Here is a 24,190-nt window from a genome sequence, read left to right as displayed (position 1 = left end):
TTAATGTGGATTATACAGTATGAATCCTGCTTTTTATGTTTAACAAAAATGTTATATTTATTGACTTTTTCACTGTAAAATTTTCTAAGTATGACACTATAAACCAGTAAATTAAGAATGTATCAAATCAGCCCACAATTAATAGTAAAAGACTAAACATCCAAACTCAGACAGCTGCAGGATCGGACCAACCCGACCCAAATCCTATGAAACTCTGCTAATGCTGCATTTAACCCACTGCTGGACGCTCAGGTGACCGCCTGTAGCACTTCAGGCTCTCCCAGTTTAGTTTACCCACTGATCACTGGTCTGCATGTCGATCACAGTGTCTTCCAGTTTCACGTCAGAAACACAGGAAAATTCAGCCTGACTGAAGCTGCGAGGTGAAAACGTGTTTAATTCTCAGCTAAATGTCCGTCTTGTAAATATCCTGATTTTTCTTTGAAATCATCTAAACCAGATCTAAACGGCTTAGAGACGTCCAGGCTAAAACTTTGTTAAGTCTAATCTGACAGCGGAAGATCAAAAGACCTGAAAACGTTTTTTACATCATCAGATCGTCAATCTCCCTAAATCATCAACAATTTAGGGATTAGATTGTTAAAGAAATAAAATATATCAAACATCTCTAAGAAGTTCCCTACGCCTGTGAAACACATTATTAGAGCTGCTGAGGGTTTTAGTTTTTATTGTGGTTTCCTCCCTCCCAATAAAACAGCCATGTAATCTCTAAGACATTTCCAGGAAAGTACTGGATTAAATATGCTAATGTCCATAAAAACTGCCTGGTAATTTCCAGTGGATTGTAGGATAATCCGTCATAAATTCTACCTGAAAATTTCCATAAAAGTTACAGAGAAGTTTATTCTGCCTGATAAAGTGTTGGCTCTAGTTCTTCTGGTTCTACTGACTTTAAACGCGTACCAGAGGTTTGAAGTGTTTCACACTTAAAAAAAAAACAGGTAGAAAAATTACAAACATATATTTAGAAAACATTTGTGGTTTCTATCAGCTCAAATTAATTTTAGCTGATTTAATCTCACTAACTTAATTTCCAGCACTCATAAAAATGAAATGATGAAAATAAATTTGTTTAATTTAAACATGGCAATTTAAAGCAACAAATGTTTTTTGATGAACGGTTTCTGCACTAGGATGAGGTGTTTTTTTTAGTTGTAAACAGATGCATTTTGCAAAACTGCAATGGAAAAACTTTTGTCATGTCACATAAATCAAGTGATGAACAACCAAACGTTACTACTGGCTAAAACAAAAAGGACGGAAGAGTTTAGAAATGTAGTTTCTTCAGCATCAGCAGAATACAGACAAAGATTTGAAACTAAACTACTAACGAGGTCTTAGTGCCACCAGGCTATGGATCTTCTAAACGTTTTAATGGTGACCATGAACAAAGTTTATGCTGCCAACAAACTTTACTGAGTCAAAGAAATATTCAGAAGAACAAGCAAAGAACCAAAAGGTTTTAGAAAAACCTGAGAACAACTGAGAAAGTTTCTTCCATGAAAACAGTGAGTTCAGGCCTTCTTCCACTTTCACTGTAAAACTCCACTACTGAAGAAAAATCACATAAAAGTTCATTTAAAGCTAACAGCTGACCAAACCAATAAAACACTGGAAGAATCATCCGGTCGGATCAAACTGAAACTTTATGTTTCCTTCCAAATCACCAGAAAGCAGAAAACCAACAGAGGAGCTTTGACTTGAGGTGCTTGAAGGAAAGATGAATATTTAAATGTTCCTGCTAAGAATCAAAGGATGAAACAGGAGAGGATTTTTCAGCCAGACATGAAACCCGAACAGAAAGCAGCCACAGAACCTCTCAGCTGGTTTCAGAGGCAGTAAAGGTCAAAGGTCAGCCCAGTCAGACATCCAAGTTAAATCCAACCACAAAGCTACAAAAAGAAGCAAACACAGAAATCTGAAAATGTTTGTGACGGAACAGAATCACACCTGAGCGACGCAGGTGACCGTTTGTTTCTTTGTGTTAATTACTTTTCTGTTATTACCGAAATCTGGTGTAAATTTCAGTCCAACAGAAATCTGTTTATTTGTTCAGTCTGAACATCTCTGTAGTCTGTTGCTCTCATTAGCCTTTAGCTTTTAGCTCTGCAGCTAATTAAAGCCAAAACTCAAGGTTAGAACGAAAGCGTCTAAAAGTCATCAGCTGCCAAATCTGGACTCTGTCATTGATTTAAAAAAAAAAGCTTGAAGCTTTTTCTAACTTTGCCTGTATTTCTCTTTCTATGCAGATTTAATCGTTTCTCCATCAACATGATGTAAGTTATTACAGTCCATCTATAAGTTATGTTTGCACAGAGCAGCAGAAATGTTTCTCGTTCCAGTTGATCCCATCTGAAGCGACAGCCTGCTGATCCGCTGCAAGGCTCAGCTTTCATCGCCATGCCGACCAGCTGCAGGACTGATGTGACCCTGATGTCAGAGAATACAGCCGCTGTCCACTTCCTGCTGAACGAACACAGCTTCCTGTTGAGTCTGTGATGCTGTCATCTTACGGTAGCAAGTCTAATGAGACGTTTTAAAAGCTGAAATGTTTCAAAACTTATAAAAAACAATGACATTTAAATATTGTTTTGAATGGGCCTAGTCAAAGTTTATTGAGGTGCTGTGGAATGTCCTTTTTCAAGCCATTAAGGCTGGAAAATCTTCTGAATAAAAACACTGAAAAAGAGAACGGATCAGATTTTAATTTCTGCTGAAATTAAAATTTCTCCTTTCCAAATGATTAAAAGCTGCAGAGTGAGAGTTCATCACAGAATATCCTCTGCACTATAAACGTTTGTTTCCCTAAATCTGCCACAAAGATCCAGACATTTCAGATTAGCTACAAGCCCTGAGACCTGCTAAGACGTCTGCTGATATTATTTACATATTAAAATACTATCATAAGTTTTACACACAGAAATAGAAAGTACAACTTCATCTACATGCAACTCTACAGAACAGAGCTTTATTACATTTATTTTATTGTAACGTTACTCAGATGATTTGGCCTTATTTACGTATTTAAATAAAATGTTTAGTAGATGGATTTTATTTCTTGAAAATTCCAGAAATAAAATATGCTGTGTAGAAAACCCCCCAATAACAAAACAATGATTGTAAAAGGATTTTTGGTTGTAAAGAGGAAAAAGCCAGGCGCTCTAGCACCACCTAGTGTCCATCTGTCCACATCGCTGAACAAACAAGAAGCTCCACTTTAACAACCTGTTTCTGATGCATTTCTGGTTAAAGTGTGATGGATCATTAAGGAAACAACAGGATGACATGAAGTCGTCAGAGATCAAACTCCAGCAGGAGTCGTGTTACTTTATGCTAATAAAGTAGAAATAGTAAAAACTACTCCTGCAAAACGTTACTGTCTATTCTCACATCAAGTTATTAAAGAAAGGAGGGTTACTTTTCCACACAGGCTTGTTGGTTTAGCAAAAGACAAAAAAACAAAAACAATCAGCATCCATTAAAAATAAAGATGTTTTTCTGCTGAATAAAAGGTCGGTTAAGTTTGATGTTTGCAGAAAGTTTAGAATCACTGACAGATTCAGCGACAGTCGGACCGAAACAGAGACCGCCGCTGGAGCTTCTGCTGCTCCAGAAACCAGGCTGCGCCAACCATGTTGTCAGGGGCAACGGTGTAAATGAAGAAACGCGTTGTCACGGTAACAGGGGCTGTTTTAAATAGATCCGCCCCGGCTTCAGCTCACAGTCAATTTACTGTTTCCAAAAGGTGAAAACCTCACACTGAACACGATGTTTCCCTCCGAACCGCAGCTGAACGCGTCAGGATGGAGGGGATGGAGAGGACGTCCTGGGGACGGAGGGGATGGAGGGGACGTCCTGGAGACGGAGGGGATGGAGGGGACATCCTGGGGACGGAGCGGATGGAGGGGACGTCCTGGGGACGGAGCGGATGGAGGGGACGTCCTGGGGACGGAGGGGATGGAGAGGACGTCCTGGGGACGGAGGGGATGGAGGGGACGTCCTGGAGACGGAGGGGATGGAGGGGACATCCTGGGGACGGAGCGGATGGAGGGGACGTCCTGGGGACGGAGCGGATGGAGGGGACGTCCTGGAGACGGAGGGGATAGAGGGATGGAGAGGACGTCCTGGGGACGGAGGGGACGGAGGGGACGTCCTGGAGACGGAGGGGATAGAGGGATGGAGAGGACGTCCTGGGGACGGAGGGGATGGAGAGGACGTCCTGGGGACGGAGGGGATGGAGGGGATGTCCTGGGGACGGAGGGGATGGAGAGGACGTCCTGGGGACGGAGGGGATGGAGGGGACGTCCTGGAGACGGAGGGGATGGAGGGGACGTCCTGGGGACGGAGGGGATGGAGGGGACGTCCTGGGGACGGAGGGGATGGAGGGGACGTCCTGGGGACGGAGGGGATGGAGGGGACGTCCTGGGGACGGAGGGGATGGAGAGGACGTCCTGGGGACGGAGGGGATGGAGGGGATGGAGGGGACGTCCTGGGGACGGAGCGGATGGAGGGGACGTCCTGGGGACGGAGGGGATGGAGGGGACGTCCTGGGGACGGAGGGGATGGAGAGGACGTCCTGGGGACGGAGGGGATGGAGGGGACGTCCTGGAGACGGAGGGGATGGAGGGGGCGTCCTGGGGACGGAGGGGATGGAGGGGGCGTCCTGGGGACGGAGGGGATGGAGGGGACGTCCTGGGGACAGAGGGGATGGAGGGGACGTCCTGGAGACGGAGGGGATGGAGGGGACGTCCTGGGGACGGAGCGGATGGAGGGGACGTCCTGGGGACGGAGCGGATGGAGGGGACGTCCTGGGGACGGAGGGGATGGAGGGGACGTCCTGGGGACGGAGGGGATGGAGGGGACGTCCTGGAGACGGAGGGGATAGAGGGATGGAGAGGACGTCCTGGGGACGGAGGGGATGGAGAGGACGTCCTGGGGACGGAGGGGATGGAGGGGATGTCCTGGGGACGGAGGGGATGGAGAGGACGTCCTGGGGACGGAGGGGATGGAGGGGACGGAGGGGATGTCCTGGGGACGGAGGGGATGGAGGGGACGTCCTGGAGACGGAGGGGATGGAGGGGACGTCCTGGGGACGGAGCGGATGGAGGGGACGTCCTGGGGACGGAGGGGATGGAGGGGACGTCCTGGGGACGGAGGGGATGGAGGGGACGTCCTGGGGACGGAGGGGATGGAGAGGACGTCCTGGGGACGGAGGGGATGGAGGGGACGTCCTGGGGACGGAGCGGATGGAGGGGACGTCCTGGGGACGGAGGGGATGGAGGGGACGTCCTGGGGATGGAGGGGATGGAGAGGACGTCCTGGGGACGGAGGGGATGGAGGGGACGTCCTGGAGACGGAGGGGATGGAGGGGACGTGCTGGAGACGGAGGGGATGGAGGGGGCGTCCTGGGGACGGAGGGGATGGAGGGGGCGTCCTGGGGACGGAGGGGATGGAGGGGGCGTCCTGGGGACGGAGGGGATGGAGGGGACGTCCTGGGGACGGAGGGGGCGTCCTGGGGACGGAGGGGATGGAGGGGGCGTCCTGGGGATGGAGGGGACGTCCTGGGGATGGAGGGGACGTCCTGGGGACGGAGGGGGCGTCCTGGGGACGGAGGGGATGGAGGGGGCGTCCTGGGGACGGAGGGGATGGAGGGGACGTCCTGGGGATGGAGGGGACGTCCTGGGGACGGAGGGGGCGTCCTGGGGATGGAGGGGGCGTCCTGGGGGCAGAGGGGACGTCCTGGGGACGGAGGGGATGGAGGGGGCATCCTGGGGACGGAGGGGGCCTCCTGGGGACGGAGGGGACGTCCTGGGGGCAGAGGGGGTGTCCTGGGGACAGAGGGGGCGTCCTGGGGGCAGAGGGGGCGTCCTGGGGGCAGAGGGGACGTCCTGGGGACGGAGGGGATGGAGGGGGCATCCTGGGGACGGAGGGGGCCTCCTGGGGACGGAGGGGACGTCCTGGGGGCAGAGGGGACGGAGGGGATGGAGGGGGCGTCCTGGGGATGGAGGGGACATCCTGGGGGCGGAGGGGCGTCCTGGGGGCGGAGGGGATGGAGGGGATGGTGGGGGCGTCCTGGGGACGGAGGGGACGGAGGGGACGGTCCGTTCTGTTGTAATTGTCGGTGTAAACGGTGCGTGGCTGCAGCCTCTTCACTCCCTTACATAACTCTGTAGAGTCACAGAGTTTAGGAATGAATCACGCTGCAATTTTTTAAAAACCACAAAGACGTTTCTGTCTTTAAGCCAGGAAACTGTCTCACCTTTCCTTCCCAGATCCAGAGAAACTGCTCTTATCTGACCTCTACTGTCACATCCTGATTCTGAGCTCTTCTCAGAAGTATCAACATGTTTATTTACATATCCTAAACAAGATGGAGGCGTCAGATTTTAGCGGTTGGAGGATTTCTCTTTAGTCTTTGGCTAACGACATTTCCTTTTGTTTAGGTTGTATTTACCCAGAATGCCCTGCGCTGTAGTCCACTTCCTGCTTTTGGAGCGGTGTCCGGTCCGCTTGGCGTTCTCATGTGCATTCAACCCGAACCAGACCAGATTTGGAGGACCAGAGGTCAAAGGTCAATTAGTACTCACACCTCACCAACCGAACCGGACCTCGACTAGACAAACGGACTGGAGTTGGATTAAAGAGGATTAAACAGGGCTGGATTGGCCATCCTTCTTTCTATCTTACTGTCACTGTCAGAAACACTGAACTAAATGTTTGTGAGTCAAACAGACTAAATCTCCTTTAGTGGAGAGTAAAAGTCCTTGAAGCAGGTACATCATTTTCTTATATTCATTGAATTGTTCAGTGTTTGGATTTACATTAAATATCCACAGATCTGAATCTGAAACACAGGCTGAGGCAGGTGAAGTTGACCCTCCAGATCCCCAGGGGGCTTCACCGTCAGCCTTGGTGCTCCACAACAGGAAACTAAAGCAGCCCTGCTTTATCCTTCCTCTTTTTTCCTCCCTCGGTTGTAAACGTCTGCATCAGCCTCAGCGCCTCTCCGCTCCAAGCCGGACCCATGGGTCTCCAATCTGCAGCTCGGCTCTGAGTGCTAATTCATCACCCCTCTATTCATATCAGCTAGCCTACTTTCCCCTTCACCTACACTCTTACTTACACTGCAGGGAGTACACACACAGACACACACACACACACAGGCAGGTGCAGAGCAAGCTGTACAGTACAGCTCTAAATAAGAAGCCTGCGGCGCTGCTGCAGCTACACGCTTCATCCTCCACGCACACACACACACACACACACACAGAAACACGTTTCTATATTACATAACGTCAGAGTGAGAGGAACTACAGAATGAACTAAACTGTAGTGAAGGTGGACTGCAACATGGGGGGGTTCCCTCTACCAGAACCACTGGTCTAAAGTTAAAAATGGAGGTGAACATCTGGACGTTTTACGGTTTGTAAAGGTTTTCCAGAACCCTGAGGCAGAACCGGGTCACATAAACCTTTTGAAAGTGGATTTGACCATCTGACCAGCATCTCCAGGTGGGTTCGGTTCCCCAGAACCAAAACGCCCGTTACCGCCAGGATGTTTCTGTCTGTGAAGCTAACAGGTAGCATTAGCTTATGTTATTGTGTAGTTTGACCACTTCAGTGCTGCAGATCCAAAAGTTTTTCTGACCTTCATAAGTTGTTGACAAGCATTGCCTTTTAGCATTAGCGCAACTAGCATGTAGCATCTTCAAGCATTTAGTTTTTTTCTATCCATCTGCCTCAGATGGAAAGTACCTCAGAATATCTCCTGTTAGCTTGGTTGGCTAAAGAGGCTCATGTGTTTTTCTGGATGTTCTCACCATGTTAGAGTTTAAAGTCAAATCAATTTTTGTTGCATATGAACTGTAAAACGGTCCTTTATGTTTATGTTTTATGTTTTAATGTTTCTGTGCCATCTGATGAATCCATAATACATTATGTTAACAGTTTTTGCCATGTTGGATTACAGTAAACTGTCAATATAACATATAAATACATCTAATGAATGTCAAGCACAGATTGTATGACAACCATTTTCCTTGGTAAAGTTTTGTTTAAAAACAGAAAGTTATGGGTGACTAGCATCGCCATGCTAGTTGCTAGCCTATCCAATACCAACGCAAGTGAGTACAGACATGATGTAAAACTACCATTACAACATTTAAGGAGTCATATTTTATTTAAATCCTTTTTAATTTAAGCTTTATTTAGTTTCTGGAGACCAGCTCCATTCCATAAAACCTGGAGCAACACGCCCACACAGCTCCAAGTTTTATCCTCCCCGCCTATCGCAGGAAAGTTTCATCACTCAGAGATAATGGCTCCATTTTCTTTGTGTTTTGTTCTGTACTGGCTGTGTGAACGCTGGAGCTCTGCAGAAGGCCGTGTTTCATTGGGTTTAATGAGGAGACGGCTCCGTCCAGCCCAAACGGCTCGGCCCGGTCCAGAACTGAACATCTCTGCAGTGAAGAGGCAGAAAAACACCATCAGATGTTCAGTTATTGTAAAGTGAGAAATGCATGTGGGAAGATCCAGAAAAGGGAGCAGAATGTTCTGCAGCGATCGCTGGCACTTCGCACTCCCACATCACTCCTGCTCTGTCTGTCGCCCCGCACAACCACAGAGCAGAGAGCATTCTGGGAAGGCAGCAGGAAATGTCTCTGGATCACAATCTCAGTCATTTCTGCAGATTGTCTCTGAAACACGCTGCACGGGACTGCCGGCGGCTCCCTTCCCATCATGCACTGCCACCGTCCTCTGGGGTTATGCAGCAGATTTATTACCTCGGATGTCATCAGGCCGCGATGAGAAGTAGCAGACATTTTCCGATACAGAAGCTTTCTATGTTCTGGTCGGTTATCACAGTTACAGTAAACATCTGAACAGAACCTTCAGGTCAACGCGGCCGCCTCTGGCCCTGGGACAGCGCCGACACAGACGCTGCAGAAACAACAAATCACCAACCAGACATAGACATACAGTCAGGAGTTTAACAACATAACCTTTAACCTCAGAGCATCATGGTTTAGGCAGAGTTACCAAACCTCCTTTTTCCACTTACATGTTTCACGTTCTGTCCAGAGCAACCAGAGAGCTTTCTTAAAGAAAATATCAGTTTTTCCACAGGACCAATAAATGATTGAAACTGATTGGTGCGGTGGATGGAAATATGGCAGCCTTTCTTACAGCGATATGCACTGATATGAAAATTTGGGCCGATACCGCTAAACAACGGCACGTCGCTATGCTACGGCAAGTCGCTATCCAACGACACGTCGCTATGCAACGACACGTCGCTATGCAACGACACGTCGCTATGCAACGGCACGTCGCTATGCTACGGCACGTCGCTATCCAACGACACGTCGCTAACCAGCGACACGTCGCTCTGCAACGACACGTCGCTATCCAACGACACGTCGCTAACCAGCGACACGTCGCTCTGCAACGACGCGTCGCTATCCAACGACACGTCGCTAACCAGCGACACGTCGCTCTGCAACGACGCGTCGCTATCCAACGACACGTCGCTATCCAACGACACGTCGCTAACCAGCGACACGTCGCTCTGCAACGACACGTCGCTATCCAACGACACGTCGCTCTGCAACGACACGTCGCTCTGCAACGACACGTCGCTATCCAACGACACGTCGCTCTGCAACGACACGTCGCTCTGCAACGACACGTCGCTAACCAACGACACGTCGCTATACAACGACACGTCGCTAACCAACGACACGTCGCTATGCTACGGCACGTCGCTATCCAACGACACGTCGCTAACCAGCGACACGTCGCTCTGCAACGACACGTCGCTATGCAACGACACGTCGCTAACCAACGACACGTCGCTAACCAACGACACGTCGCTATGCTACGGCACGTCGATATCCAACGACACGTCGCTAACCAACGACACGTCGCTCTGCAACGACACGTCGCTATGCAACGACACGTCGCTAACCAACGACACGTCGCTAACCAACGACACGTCGCTATGCTACGGCACGTCGATATCCAACGACACGTCGCTAACCAACGACACGTCGCTATGCAACGACACGTCGCTATGCAACGACACGTCGCTATGCAACGACACGTCGCTATGCTACGGCACGTCGCTATCCAACGACACGTCGCTATCCAACGACACGTCGCTATGCAACGACACGTCGCTAACCAACGACACGTCGCTATGCTACGGCACGTCGCTATCCAACGACACGTCGCTATGCAACGACACGTCGCTATGCAACGACACGTCGCTAACCAACGACACGTCGCTAACCAACGACACGTCGCTATGCAACGACACGTCGCTAACCAACGACACGTCGCTAACCAACGACACGTCGCTAACCAACGACACGTCGCTAACCAACGACACGTCGCTAACCAACGACACGTCGCTAATCAATGTAGGGAAATACGATTCCATGTCTCTACATGTTTGCCTCCCTGTAAAATCACCCAAACTGTTTCAGTTAAACTCCTGATAATCCTTCATCACCCTCACATGACCAAACAAATACCAACAAATGTCAACAACGTCCTGAACCAATATGGAAATAAACATCGATTGTTAATGCCAGCCCAGCTTTACTTAATACCGACATGTTAAAATATGATCAACATCGGCCGATATCGGTATTGATACTGATATATCTTGCATCCCTGGTAATTATTTCTATTATTTATTTCTGGAGATTTTATTCATTTTTGTACCTGATTTGTAAAAGCCTGTGAAATTGATTTAATCATTCCAGCCTGAGAATTAAAACTTTTATGTTGAAATCAAATGTCTTTGAAGTGTTTCAGGACTTTATTAAGTATCATTTCCACTCTATTCTGTGATGCTGCAGCTTCAGAAAATCGCTCAAATTTCTGTCGACTCACCAAACGAGAACATCTGCCGCGCTGCATCTGGATCTGCTGTTCTGTGGAAACTAAAAGAAAAGTCCCATCTCAACATCAGCTGCCGCCAAACGCTGCTGCAGGCCATCTGGGTTCTGCTGCGGCGCTGCCAACAATCTGCCGCTACCGCCGGACTTCACTCGCTGATTAATCCCAATTCATGTTGCCAGAACATTTACAAAGGAACACACTTAAACATCTGACTACAGTGATGACAACCATTAACTAGAATTTCACACCAATCCACTCAGTTTTTATTAGAAAGGAATAATATTAGCTTTACTTATAAAATATAAATAACTATGGAGTTTTTGTCTGATTTTATGGGGCGTCAAGTCAAATATGAACAGAAATAATTTGGTTTATTTAGTCGGTCCGAGAAAATAAGTCAGGTTCATTTTTTAATCTTATTTTCTCCACACTATTCATTAATTTCAGTCAGATTGAATATTTCGTTAGCAAGCTAAACATTTAGCTTTTAACCAAATAACAGAGAAATGATGAATAATTATTGATTGATTAATATGAAGCTTATACTGTAATACAATACTTTTTTGGTCCCATCGCTCTAAGTGTGGCAGAGATAAATTCTCGATCTTGTAGATAATTTGTGGGCAGATCTGAAAACGTTTGATCGAGGCGGCCTACAAACCCGACCCGGTTCCACCGGTTCTGTCAGGAGAAATGGACCAGAACAGACTTTAATAAACAGAATGAAAATAATTTTTTTTTTTTGTTGAGAAGTTTGGTCTGATTTAATTCCAGACAGTGAGTTAAAAAGGCAGATGTGTCTCTTCACTCGGAGTATGTAAACTTCTGACCTTGCCCTTTGACCTAATCCATCTGGTACTGTCCGGTCCCGGTGAGCTGGGCGGGTCTGGAGTTGACCCGGTCCAGATTCCAACAGGAATCAGGAGACGGATTAAATCCCGAGTGACGTCAGCCGGGATTAGAGCCGAGCGCGCCCGCTGTCATCAAACCATGAAGCGCTTTCCTCTCCTCCTTAGGAGCTGTTGCCATGACGACACAGCTACCCCCTTCATCCCACCGGCAGCACATCTCGTTTCCATGTTGCCAAATATAACAGGCAGACGCGCTGACGTGTGTGTGTGAGTGTGTGTGTTAACAAGCAGGTCAAACGTTGAATGATCACACCATCGATCAACAGCAGAGATGGCGACTAACCCGGCCCTAATTGGACGGGCCGAGTACGGCGAGCCGGAGGGGACAAGTGTCAGGAGGTAGAAACGATGCGTTTAAACTCAGCGGCAGGTGATTAAAGGAACGACGGAGAACAATTAGGATTCATTTCCAACCATAAAAAGCTCATTTAAAAAATCCAGAGCTAAAGGGAAGAGAGAACAAACCTTTAACTAGACCAACTCCATTTCTCCGGTCAATCCTTCTTCTCTTATTAGGGTGTTCACACCAGACCAGTGCAGTTCCCTTTCATCCAATTCCAGTTGGTTTTAATCCAACTCCAGTCCGTCTGCCTGGATAGTCCGGTTCGTTTAGGAAGATGTGACTCGAACCAACAAAAATAAACTCTGGTCCTACAAACATTGGTCTGGGTTTGGTTGAAGTGAACTCGGCTTCGGTTTGAATGCATATGTGAAAGCCAAGCAGATTGCAACCCACTCCAAAAGCAGGAAGTGGACTACAGAGCAGGGCATTCTGGGTAAATACAACCAAAACAAACGTGTTAGCCTAGCGCTAGCAGGAGAAATACTTTGTGGTCTTTATCGAAAAGACAAAAGAAAAATCCTCCCACTGCTAAAATCTGTCGCCTCTCCATTTTGTTTCCAGGAAACTTCGTTCAGTGTCTTCTTCGCTGGTTTTCATCTTGTTTTCTTCTGGGGTTTTAAACATCCGTACATCTTACAACAGTTTCAACTTTCTGAACTGGATTTACTGAGATAGATCTGGAAAGTTAAGGAAGCCCAAACTGTGCAGCGTCAGCCAGGTCCGACTGTCTGCAGGGCCCTGGAGAGAAGAGGTGAAACCACACACGCACACACACACACACACACCCACACACCCCAACCCCCACACGCACACACACACACACACACACACCCCAACCCCCACACGCACACACACACTCACACACCTGGCCCGTGGTGCCGCTGACTGGGCTTGTTTTCTGTCCTGTTAGCATCATTAGCGCAGCGAGGACGAGGCGTCAGCGCCGTGGACAGAGAGCGGGTCAACAGGACCAGAGGCTCAGGTTGGGTCGACAACATGGAGCCCAGTTTGGGTTTCTGAGGTTTATGAAAAGTTTTTGTTGATTATTCAGAGATTTTAAAGGTTATTTTGAAGCTTTAGTACAGCAGCTTAATAACCCTGATCTCGTCCCCTCATGGTTTATCTCACTCTTTATTGCAAAAACAATAGTTTGACTGCTTCAGTCAAAGGTACAAATAATCAGCAAGCATTATTTCAAATGGTTCAGAAAGTTCAACTCGGAATTCATAATGTGAAATAAATAATAAAGCAAGACAAAGACAGACAGACAAATTGTTTTCAATATCAGAACCGATACAGATATTAATGTCGGATCGGTGGATCTCTACCCACTACTAGACAGATACTGTATGAGACATTGTAAATCTTTTTTAAGATTTCTGTTGTAACAGTTGCTTCAGCTTGTTGTCAAGTTGTCGTGGATTTCTGAAACCCCAGCGCAGCTCTCAGCTGGAGGGGCGACAGGTAAAAGGTGTGTGAGAAGCTCTGACACATTCAGAAGCCGTTACATCATGAGTGAGGTTCAGGTCACTTTGTTTATCCCACATGATTCCAGCTGAACCTGAACACTCCCTGACTCAAACCTAAAAGGATCTGAGTCACAACCCGAGCAGCTCCGTGTTGGACCGGCTCTCAGCGGCGTTAAATCTGAGTCATCGCTGCGTTCGCTCGCTCGCTCGCCCTGCCGCTCCATCGGGAGCTTCGCTCTCTGCTCGTGTCTGCTGCCACGCTCCACCCGCCAGCCGGGGTTAAAACCATTTCAGCTGCCGGTGAGAGCGCCGTCCTCCAAACCGGCTTTCCACTGTCGCTTAGCAACAGAGGCTGCCGTGACCAGTGCTTCCCACAAGCAGCCAGTCGGTGTTACCAGTTAGCAGAAAAACACGGACTGGGTGAGGAAAAGCTCTCAGCGCAGCGAGGACACAGAGTCCTTTCAGCTCTCGCTCACATTACAGAAAACTTCCTGCTTCACCTCCTTCAGCATTAAAGATAATATTTCTGTATTTCTGAATAGTGTTGCTGATATGGATTTAAAGTTTTATCACAATATTTTGAGGTCCAGCTGTGATAACAATAACAGTGGCAATAAGAACTATTACTTATTTTTTAGGTGGCTGTATGAATGTGACTGTGTCACAGCAATTACAGCCCCACAAACACAAATGATCCTTTTGAGAAACATTCCCATGTTTACTGTTCCGCTTCAGAAAACCAGCCACATAAAAAGTGCCATTTGAATCACTAAACTGCACACAGTATCTGTATTTCCAAATTTGTTGGTATTTATTGATGATTTAAAACAAACAGTGGAGGAAATAGTAAAACTAACAATCCTGACAATAAGGACGCTCTTGTTTTTCTTTAAATGTCCTTAATTGTAATTTATCGTGACAAAGCTAAAGGAAATTCTTTTTGTGATATAAAATTTATTATTGATGCTCCCATCAGGTTTTATGCTGCTGATTCCGATACCGATCATCCATGAGGCCGATTTCTGCCGATCGTCTGGAATGGCTGTTCATTGTTCGGTTTAGGTATAAATAATACGATGTTATCTGGCAAAATGGAAAAATTAACTGTCACCTAATTTAGACATATTTTAATACATATATAAAATCTTTTTTTTTTAAGTTACCTGCTGCAGCTTTAAGCAAATGTTTGGTGTGAGAGTTCGCCGGCGCTCCGTCTGTGAAATATCACCACCAGTAGCAGCGGTCCAACAGCGGGAGCAGAACCGGCGTCTCACTCCGCAGCTCCAAGACTTGAATTATTGTTCGGGTTATTTGTTTAGCTTTCTGACCGTGATGCTAATCGTGTTAGCAGCTGCGCTGCTTTACCTGCTGTCCGGCCGCTCCGGACGTCCCTTCTTTCCCTGCGTTGAGCCTCGATGAAGCCAAACTCCGTCAAGTTCTTGTGTTTTAAATACCATATTAGATTCGTTGTGTTGATGCATTTTGATGTGTTTCACCCCCGACGTAATTTTCCGCCGCAACACGCAAACTCTCAGAGCGTTAAAGTTCCTCACGCCGGACTTGTTGCGGCGCGCTGCGCAGTGCGAAGGAAGGAGCAGAGGAGCTGCACACGCAGGCTGAGAAGTGAGATAAATATGATCGCAACAAGAGACGGTGATCGGCGATCACCGATCAAACACTTTTTCACAGAAATGGGCCGATTATTATCAGTGGCCGAATGACACGATAAATGACAGAATATTGAAAGTGGATATGTCATAACAGATATTTACCAGTAAACATTTCCTTACCATTAAACACATAAAAAAACAAAACAAGCAGAACCACTGACATTTCTTCTCTTCTTCAGTTAAACATCTACAATCCTCTGCTGCATCACATGACCAAACAAATACCACCTGACCAGCGGCGGGCACTAAAACGTTCAGTACCCTCTGTGTTGCCAGATTGGGAGTTTCTTTTGAGCCTGATGTTAAAATATGAGCTGCTTTTCACAAATGTTGGTGGGATTTTACAAAGTGTTTAAATATTGTGCACAGAAACGCACAAAACCTTTAAAAAATTCTGGTTTTGAACTCATCTTATTAGCTTTTATTTTGAAATGATCAATGATTAGTCTCTATGTAGTAACACTGTAAAACAGTAATTCCAGTGCAACATCAAGATTTAAAACACACGAGTCTCACTGTGTTCACAGTCGATTCCTTTTCAGTCCCAGCGGATCTGGTTCTGCTCAGACTATCATCAAGGAAAACCAAAAACTTTGCTTGTTTGATGTGGCATATTGGCAACAAATCTGGCAAAAACCAGCCGCCTGAGATTTCCTTCCATCCAGATATAGACTACCAAAACTCAGAGATGTTCTCAAGTCAGTTTCTAAGTCCAAGTCTTCTCACATTTTCAAGGGGAAAGTCCAAGTCAAGTCTCAAGTCTTTGAGTCGTTTATTCCAGTGTTGATCTGGAGAAACATTCATGTTGTCAGTATTATGAAGCTCTAGCTAACATGAACAGGTTGTTATGAATCATTAACATCCCATAATAATCCACAGATGTCACTGCCTAATAGTCATGCTCAGTCTTTCACAGTAAAAAATACGATCACAACAAAGAAAAATGGCCATCGCACTACAGAAGCTAAAGACCGTTAGCTGACTGCAGACTGTTGGAGCAGATAGCCTAACTAATTGACCTGCTAATATCATGTTGTTATATTTCTGCTTCTCTAAAATAATAAAGTAAATTAAATGTAAAACATAAGTACTCTGTGCTGTCAGTACTTTCTGATATTCTAGGTATTTAACGTACATTGTTCAGGTTATGCATCATGCAGGAGATCATGGAGGGACTGAAAAACAAAAGGAGAAAAAGCAGAGCTGACTGAATGAGACTAATGACAGAAACATATGGGCTGTGGTGGCATTAGCACTGATCAGCTATTGTGCCAATAGTGGAGCAATTTTTTCTTTTAGCACTTTAGCATTCTGCTACCTTCGAAAATGTTAAGCACACTTAGCTTCTAAAGGTTCATTTACTTGGCTGTTTTTTAAAGTAAAAAGAAACAAAGTTGTGTCTTTGACATGTGGTGGGCATCAACAAGGTTGATATTAGCATGCTAGCATTAACTTCTGCTTTAGCGTTAGCAGAACTTGTGTTTATGATTAGTGCTAAAAGGTTAGCAAAGCTAACTTTTTAGCTAGTGATGCTCCCCACAGCAAAACAGCCAAGTAAGTTAGTACTTTAGGGCTTAAATGTAAAAATTAACTTTAGGGAAGCTAAACGTTTTCTAAGTTAGCCGTCTCCACCGCTGCATCTGGCCCGTCTTTCCTTTGTTACGTCGCATTTGGATCCCAGATGGAAACAGAAGGAACCGGTTCAGCATTAGAACCAGTCTGGCAGACTTTCACACATCATGATCTGCTGCAGTTTGTAAATTTCAACCTGTGCAGTGAATATTTCTCACTCATGCACACAACAGCCACCCTGCACTTTCCTAATTAGGATAGAAGCTCGTCTCCTGCAGCCATTTAAAAAGTTATGCAATCGTTTTCTCCAAACCAACCGATGCTGCCTGAGTGTTTCTGGCCAGCGGAGATCAAGCAAAGAAAAACAAAAGGAAGTTTAAAGCATCTTTACACACAGAACCTGTCAGGGAAGCTGCAGAGTTAGTAGCGATCAAAGATGAGCACGAGACCCAGAAAACCAGAGGATTTCGGCCATTTAAAGAGGAAATATTGTTGAGTGATTAACTCAGAGCGGCTAACTGGGCCCGGGTCGGTACGTCTGGTTTTCCGGTTCCTCTCGCTCTCTCTGGTTCTGGTAAACACACGGAAACACTCACGGTTTCTGGTGGTGCAGGGTGTGGGCGTGGTGGTTGTTGGAGGCGTTGGCTCGGTGCAGGCGTTCCAGACGCTCCTTCTCCTTCTCCACGAAGTTGGTGTTGGTCCCGGTGCTGGTGGAGGGAACCCGGGTCAGCCGGCTGTGGGCCCGCGGCTGGTCCCTGGGCGGGATGGGAGGCGGCGGTGGTGGCGCCGGGCTGGTGGGCGAGGCCGGAGCCGGGATCTGGGTCGGTATAGAGATGGAGGTTGGGTTGGCAGAGGCCAGAGGCGAGACGGCGGCGGGGGTGCTGTTGTAGGCGTGGTGGTGGTGGGACTGGTGGGACTGGTGGCTGTGGTGGAGTGGGATGGAGGTGGGAGGTGGGGGCGGAGCCTGGCTGTTGTGGTGGTGATGGTTTTTGGTTGCCGTGGCGAGGGCCGAAGGCGGCGGCGGGGGAGGAGGTGGGAGCGGAGGCTCAGGAGGAGGAGCGGGCGGAGGCGGAGCGACGGGTTGCCGATCCAAACGCAGGTCTTTGTTCTCCTGGCTCAGACGGTCCAGTTGGACCTCCAGCTCCTCGATTCGGCGCCGCTGGGTTTCCAGAAGCTTCTGCTGGCTCTCGATGATGTTGTTGAGCTCCAGCAGGTACTCCACAGCCCGGTTGGGGCTTTCCGGACTCCCTGGACCCGGACCCTGACTGGCATCCATGACCTCAGATTACAGAGGCGGTTCTGGCTGGTCCGGTTTGGTCCAGGAATGAAAGCCTACTCTACAAGCTAAACTACACCCTGAGGCCCTGAGGCCTACACCTTCAGACAGGAAGTACTTCACCCTCCCCCCCACCTGAGGTGAGTGGGGGGGAGAGGACTTGTCCCTCTTTGAGTTCTGATGTAAAAATCAAGATGGATGCCCGCCCTGTGCGCTCCAGTCGGGGCGTTGTGTGGAGCGGTGGAGCATTCCCTGCCCAGCCGTCCCACCAGAGCAGATCTCACAGCTCGGTCCTCAGCGGTTCGGTTCTGTTCCTGTTGCTCAGTAAATCCGTATCCGCTCACTTATCTCCATCCAGAACTTCAGCTTCCAGCAGCCGGACTGGACGGGTCAGAGGATCAATCCGCCCCGAGTCAGGGAACCCGATCACCTGCTGAAACAAAGTCCGCAGCTCCTCTTTCATCCTGCAGAGGGCGCACCGTTTGCAGCACCACCTAATCCCCGGCTTCCCTGCGGAGCCTCATGGTGGCCCGGGACCCGGAGCGCTGCTGTGACGGTCCAACGGTTCAGAGCGAAGTCAGATCAGGAAAAGCAGAACTCAGAACTCATCTCCTGAAGGAAGAGCCGGCCTGGTCCATCCTGCAGCCGGACCGGATCCCCGAGGCTCGCCGACCACCTCAGATCCCGCTTGTCTCCATGGATACCAGGACGCGTTCGGGGTCTTCCCTCCACATCCTTCCACCTGCAGTCACATGAAGGAAGAAGGAAGAAAAAGCAGATGAGAAGCAGAATCAGAGATCAGACCTGCAGAGAACAGCCGTTTCTTTCACTCCACCTCTTCTTTTCTCATCCCTCTGTTCCTTCCTCATAAAACCAGCATCTCCTCCTCCTACACTCCATCTCTCCATCACTATTCATCTCCACACGCCGCCCCGGCTCCACTTCAGCCTGCTTCATGTGCATCGTTACATCAGTGTCAAATATATTCATACTGCACCTTTAAAATCTGATGAAATTCATTTAAAAAAGAAAATGTGATGATGTCGGACGTCACAAATTTCAGTTTGTTCACTTTTAAGAGAAAAATGATCAAATCTGGGCTTCAACCTGAACAAAAGTCAGAAGACATTGTTTAAATCAGTGGCTTTATATCGTAAAATTAACTTTTACACATTTTGTCTCATAACAGCCACTAGTTTCAGTGTATTTTATTTAACAGCCAAACACAAAGTGATGCTTAAAAACTCAAAATGTCACATTAGTTTCCAAATACTTTACAAATGTTGTGCATTTGAATTCAGCTCTCTTTACTCCGAAACACCTAAATAAAACAAAAAACTTGGAAAAGCAAAGCTCCGCCCCCAAATTTTGAAAAATTCCCAAAATATGGGCGGGGCTAATAAACGTGGGGGCGTGGCCAATCCGAGGCTGATGGGTGGGGGTGTGGTCAGGGCGACAGAATTGTTGCCAACTTAGTGACTTGTTGCTACTTTTAGCAACTTTTCAGACCCGCTATCAATGTTTTTTCAATTATTACTGGAGACATTTGAAGTGGAAAATATTGGACACACTGGAAGGTTTGGTTGGACTGTTTTTCCATGAATAAAGTAGTTTAACCAGGCAGAGCCAACGGCTGAATATATAGAAAGTAAGAAAGTAGATCTGCTTAAAGAAAACACTGCATGTTGATGTTTTGACATTTTAAATAAGACTGTACCCATATTTGAGGGTAAAACCTGCAAAAATCACTGCTTTGATATTTAGGTAATCTGGTGTCCTAGCTGTACTTGAACGCAGCATAAGAATCCCTTCCAGCAGCAGGTTTGCAGTTTGAGCTGCTGGGATGCAATAGGATTTATCTGCGCTGTTTTCATTCACTTTGGTGCTGTGTGAGTTATGTGACCTTATCTCTAGTGAAACATGCAGACATAAAGTTCTGGTTCGGTCCAACATGTCTTCCTCCAATGTAGCCGTATGAGAATCCTTAATGTTTCTAAATAACAGAGTTTATTGACAGCTGGGCGTCGTCTCTGCTGGGTTTTATTGTCACTTTTTAAGGAAAACTTAAACATCTTGACAGTTAAGGATTTTTTATCGCAGCACATGCCTGTATCAGAGTGGTCCAGTCAAAGTACAGACATAAGCTTGGAAGTTCATACAAGAACTGAAGAATTATTTTTATCTGCTAAATATTTTATTTTCCTTCTTTATAAATCTGAACTCAATGTTTTGAGGTTTTTGACTAAAATGTGACAAAAACAGAAAGGTTTAAGGATTTGACTAGGCCCTGTGACAATGTCTTCACTGTATTGTTCCAGAACCCTTGAGTGGTTCCCGACCCATAGCTGGACTGGTTCTGGAATCCCGTCCAGAACCAGCTATGGTTTACCCCTGGACCGGTTCTGATGGGCCGGTTCTCCTCACACCGACCTGAACAAAACCATGGAAACCAAAGTCTGAGTCAATCACACACACACACACACACACACACACACACACACACACACACACACACACACACACACACACACACACACACACACACACACACACACACACACACACACACACACACACACACACACACACACACAGCTGGTCTCTGGTGCAAAGCAGCCAAATTGTTTTAAGCTTTTATATCTTTTCCCATTAAGCACAGTCAATGTGCTCACTAACTGACCCCCCTCCCCACAGACTCCCTGTTCCCCCAGACTGACCCCACCTCCCCCAGACTGGACTGGAGGGGGCAGTCTAACTGGAAACAACCTGGCTCTGGTTGTTTCTGGTTAGCACTGGGTCAAAGCAGAGGAGCTCAATTTTTCACAGATCATAACAAACATGGAAACAGTTTGAACAGATATCTAAAAATATATTTTTTATAAAAGTCGCCTGCTGCAGTTTTAACACACTGATAACTCAGATGTGACTGAACTGAAATGACTCAAACTGAGTTAAACTGAACTAAAAACTGATTGGAAGAAGAAAACACATAATATCACCAGAGCAATTATACAGCTAATCTGGTGCTAGCAAAGCTAATTTAGAGGTTTTGCTAGCTGTGAAAACATTTAGCACACTTACCTTCCCCTAACTTTCTAAAGCACTAATTTACTTGGCTGCGTTCTAAACTTGCAGTTGAATAAAGTTCAACATTTGTCTTAGCCAAGTAGTTACAGTAGCTGTTTGTATTTAAGCTTTTATTTTGAAGTGAGTGAAGGCTGTTCCTCTCCTTCTTTACTTTATTTCTAATGAGAAACAAACAGGAACAAAATAAAACATGGTTGGCAGAGATTTAGTAATGATGAGGTTTTGTGCTTTATACATGTTGTGTCATTAGACCCTTTTCACAGTGACGTCAGACAATGGCCGCCATAACTCAAAACTGGGTATCTTTACTTCCGGTGTGATTTTGCCTTGGGAACCAAGCTGAAAACTTCCCGCATTCTCATAATCTTAAGGATATAATAAAAGGTAAGTTTAATAATAACAGCATTTAAGTGTTAGATAGCTGTTACCAATCATTGTAAATTCACCATTCTCTATCTGTGTATAAAATAAACAGCCTCCGATCGGAGAGTAAACCACCTAGCAGCAGCTTTAGCCACATTTAGGAAAAATATACTCTCTGTCAGCGCTGTAACGTTTAGAGGTTCACTTTCTGTATTTTATAAAACGGTGTTTACGTGTTAGATAACCGTTATCAGTCATTGTCAATTTACCATTCTCCAACTGTATTCAAAGGAACCAGCTTCCGATCATGAGTAAACCAGCTAGCAGCAGCTTTAGCCACAGTTAGGAAACATATACACCGCCGCCTGTCAGTGATGTAACGTTTAGAGGTTCATTTTCTGTATTAATGGAAAATAAAAACAAGACAAAAGCCACAAATAACAGTTGGGCTTGACGATATTTCTGTTTTTCCAGCAACAAAATGCGCATCTCCATGCACTGTTCATGTTTCTGTCACTGCTAACTGTCACAGAGTCTCTCCCAAAGACGCAAAGAAGGAATAAAAATAAATACACAAGAAAATATTAATGTGCAATGATTTGGATAAATAACTTTAATCTGATTACTGGATTTGAAATACGAACTCGTTAGATTATTCGTTACCGAAAAAGTGGTCCGATTAAAGGCATTACAAAGCAGCGGCGGCACCGGACATCTCTGCTTATAACAAACAAATCCCTATTTTATGGGATGAGTGGCAACTCCAGTCTATAATTTAATAATCTGATCAAGATTAGAGCCTAAAACGTTATAGTTCAAAAACAGTAAAAAGTTCTGGTTAAGGAACAGTTATGTCACGTAGTTAGCTAGCTAACAAAATTCACTAATGCTAAGCTAACGGTTACGCAAAACAAAAATACCTACCTTCATAGTCAAACAGGTATTGTTCGGTGAAGAATTTGTAGCCTTTGTCTAATTTAGATTTTTTTGTCAGAGAGAACTGGTTTGCAAATCGTGATATATCTTCAAATCTTATTTTAGGCAAATGTTTTAGAGACTGTGTAAACTCCATGCTCCGGTGATCTGTCTGATCAACATATGCTGTCAGATTTATACATCTCTCTCTCTCTCTCTCTCTCTCTCTATATATATATATATATATATATATATATATATATATGAAATAGACAACTTTATCATTACTTACTATGTACACCGGAACTAAGGATACACAGCTTCGAGCCAAAACGGAAGTTGTGTGACGTCATGTGAAAAGGGCCTTTTAACATTAGCTTCAGCTAAATATCACACTGGCGTAGCGCTTTAGCGTTAGCATAACTAGTATATATGAATAGCGGAGCTAACTTTTTGGTCTGTAGTGCCCACCACTGCAAACCTTTCACAATAAGAGCTCCAAACATAAATCATATGTAAAACAACTGAAAACTTGTAAGTTTTCATTTCTGAATATGAAAACAATGGTGGGTGTTTGATATAATCAAAGGGTCACCTGGCTGCCACTCGTGTGAAGTTCAGAGTTATGTAATGTAATCATGTTTAATGATGAATCAGAAATATTCCCTATGATGAAAAGCGGGACGGCCTGTGAGTTTCTCCTGCAGAAGAATGGCGTTCTGCTGGTGTTGAGCTGAAATGAATCTGCATCCCACACAGCAGCAGCCAGAATTAGGCGTGTGGGCGTTTCATCAGCTGCATTCTTCTCATGCTCCTTCGTACGATCTGGAGCTAATTTAACAGCAGCGTCGGGTTTTTACCGTCACGTTCTGAGCCACACAGCGGCTCCTCCGACCCACGCAGCGTTTACACACAGCCTCCCTCCATCTGCAGCAACACATGCATGTGAGGCGCCGAGCGAGCGCAGGCAGCCAGCACGCTCTGCACAGCGGCCTGCACAGCCAACAGTTAGGTGACACACATGTGAGCGCTCACACACACACACACCCCCCCCCACACACACACACACCCACACACACAAACACGATGCGGCATTCAGAAAGAAGCAACAGAAAAAATCAAGATAAAGAGACGGAGCCTCACAAGTTCCTCCTGCAGAGGTGATGGAGGGATGAAGGTGGAGGAGGGAGGATTATTGATCTGAGTTCATTCCTCCTTCGCTGCCGTCATCATCATCATCATCATCATCTCCTCCAGAAATAAAAAAAAAAAACAACACAGCTGCTACTACTCCCAGGTTTTCCTCTCCTGTTGGGGATCAGATGGAGATCAGGTCATGTTTTCCTCCGCTGCTGCAGGCCAGGCTCCTTCGCTCCTTCTTCTCTTCCTCCTTCTGCCGACTCAATCGCTTTCTAATTATCATTCCTCTGCGCCTGACAGCCAGCCGTCGCTGCAGCGGGCTGCCGATCCCCCTCAGCAGCGTGTGAACGGACGACGGTCGGGTTACCATCAGAGGGGGGCAGAGGGGATCTTCCTCCTTTACGTCGCCGTAAAAGAAGAGGAGGAGGAGGAGGAAGAGGAGGAGGTGTTGAGTCCAGATGGATGGATGGATGTGTAGAAGGAGGGAGGCGTCGTGGTGACAGAGGAACATGAACT

The 24,190-nt window shown here is 46.5% G+C and overlaps 1 protein-coding gene across 2 annotated transcripts in view; it reads right to left on the bottom strand.

Moving 5' to 3' along the window:
- Positions 1 to 24,190, bottom strand: part of LOC102233239 (IQ motif and SEC7 domain-containing protein 2-like) — a 117,359-nt gene that overhangs the window by 91,206 nt on the left and 1,963 nt on the right. The window contains exons 1-2 of one of the 2 annotated variants that reach the window (XM_023339631.1): positions 23,678 to 24,092; positions 17,490 to 18,911 (exon numbers count right to left, since the gene is read on the bottom strand). In XM_023339631.1, the coding sequence (XP_023195399.1) occupies positions 17,490 to 18,169 (680 nt within the window). In that variant the 5' untranslated portion in view covers positions 18,170 to 18,911; positions 23,678 to 24,092. Of the gene's footprint in view, positions 1 to 17,489; positions 18,912 to 23,677; positions 24,093 to 24,190 lie in introns of those variants that run through there. The other variant, XM_023339625.1, reaches the window with a different exon arrangement.

The sequence above is a fragment of the Xiphophorus maculatus genome, chromosome 1 (assembly GCF_002775205.1).
Source record: "Xiphophorus maculatus strain JP 163 A chromosome 1, X_maculatus-5.0-male, whole genome shotgun sequence".
NCBI lineage: Eukaryota > Metazoa > Chordata > Actinopteri > Cyprinodontiformes > Poeciliidae > Xiphophorus > Xiphophorus maculatus.
The sequence above is the reverse complement of the archived record's forward strand: the minus strand, read 5'-3'. Positions and strand labels throughout refer to the sequence as shown.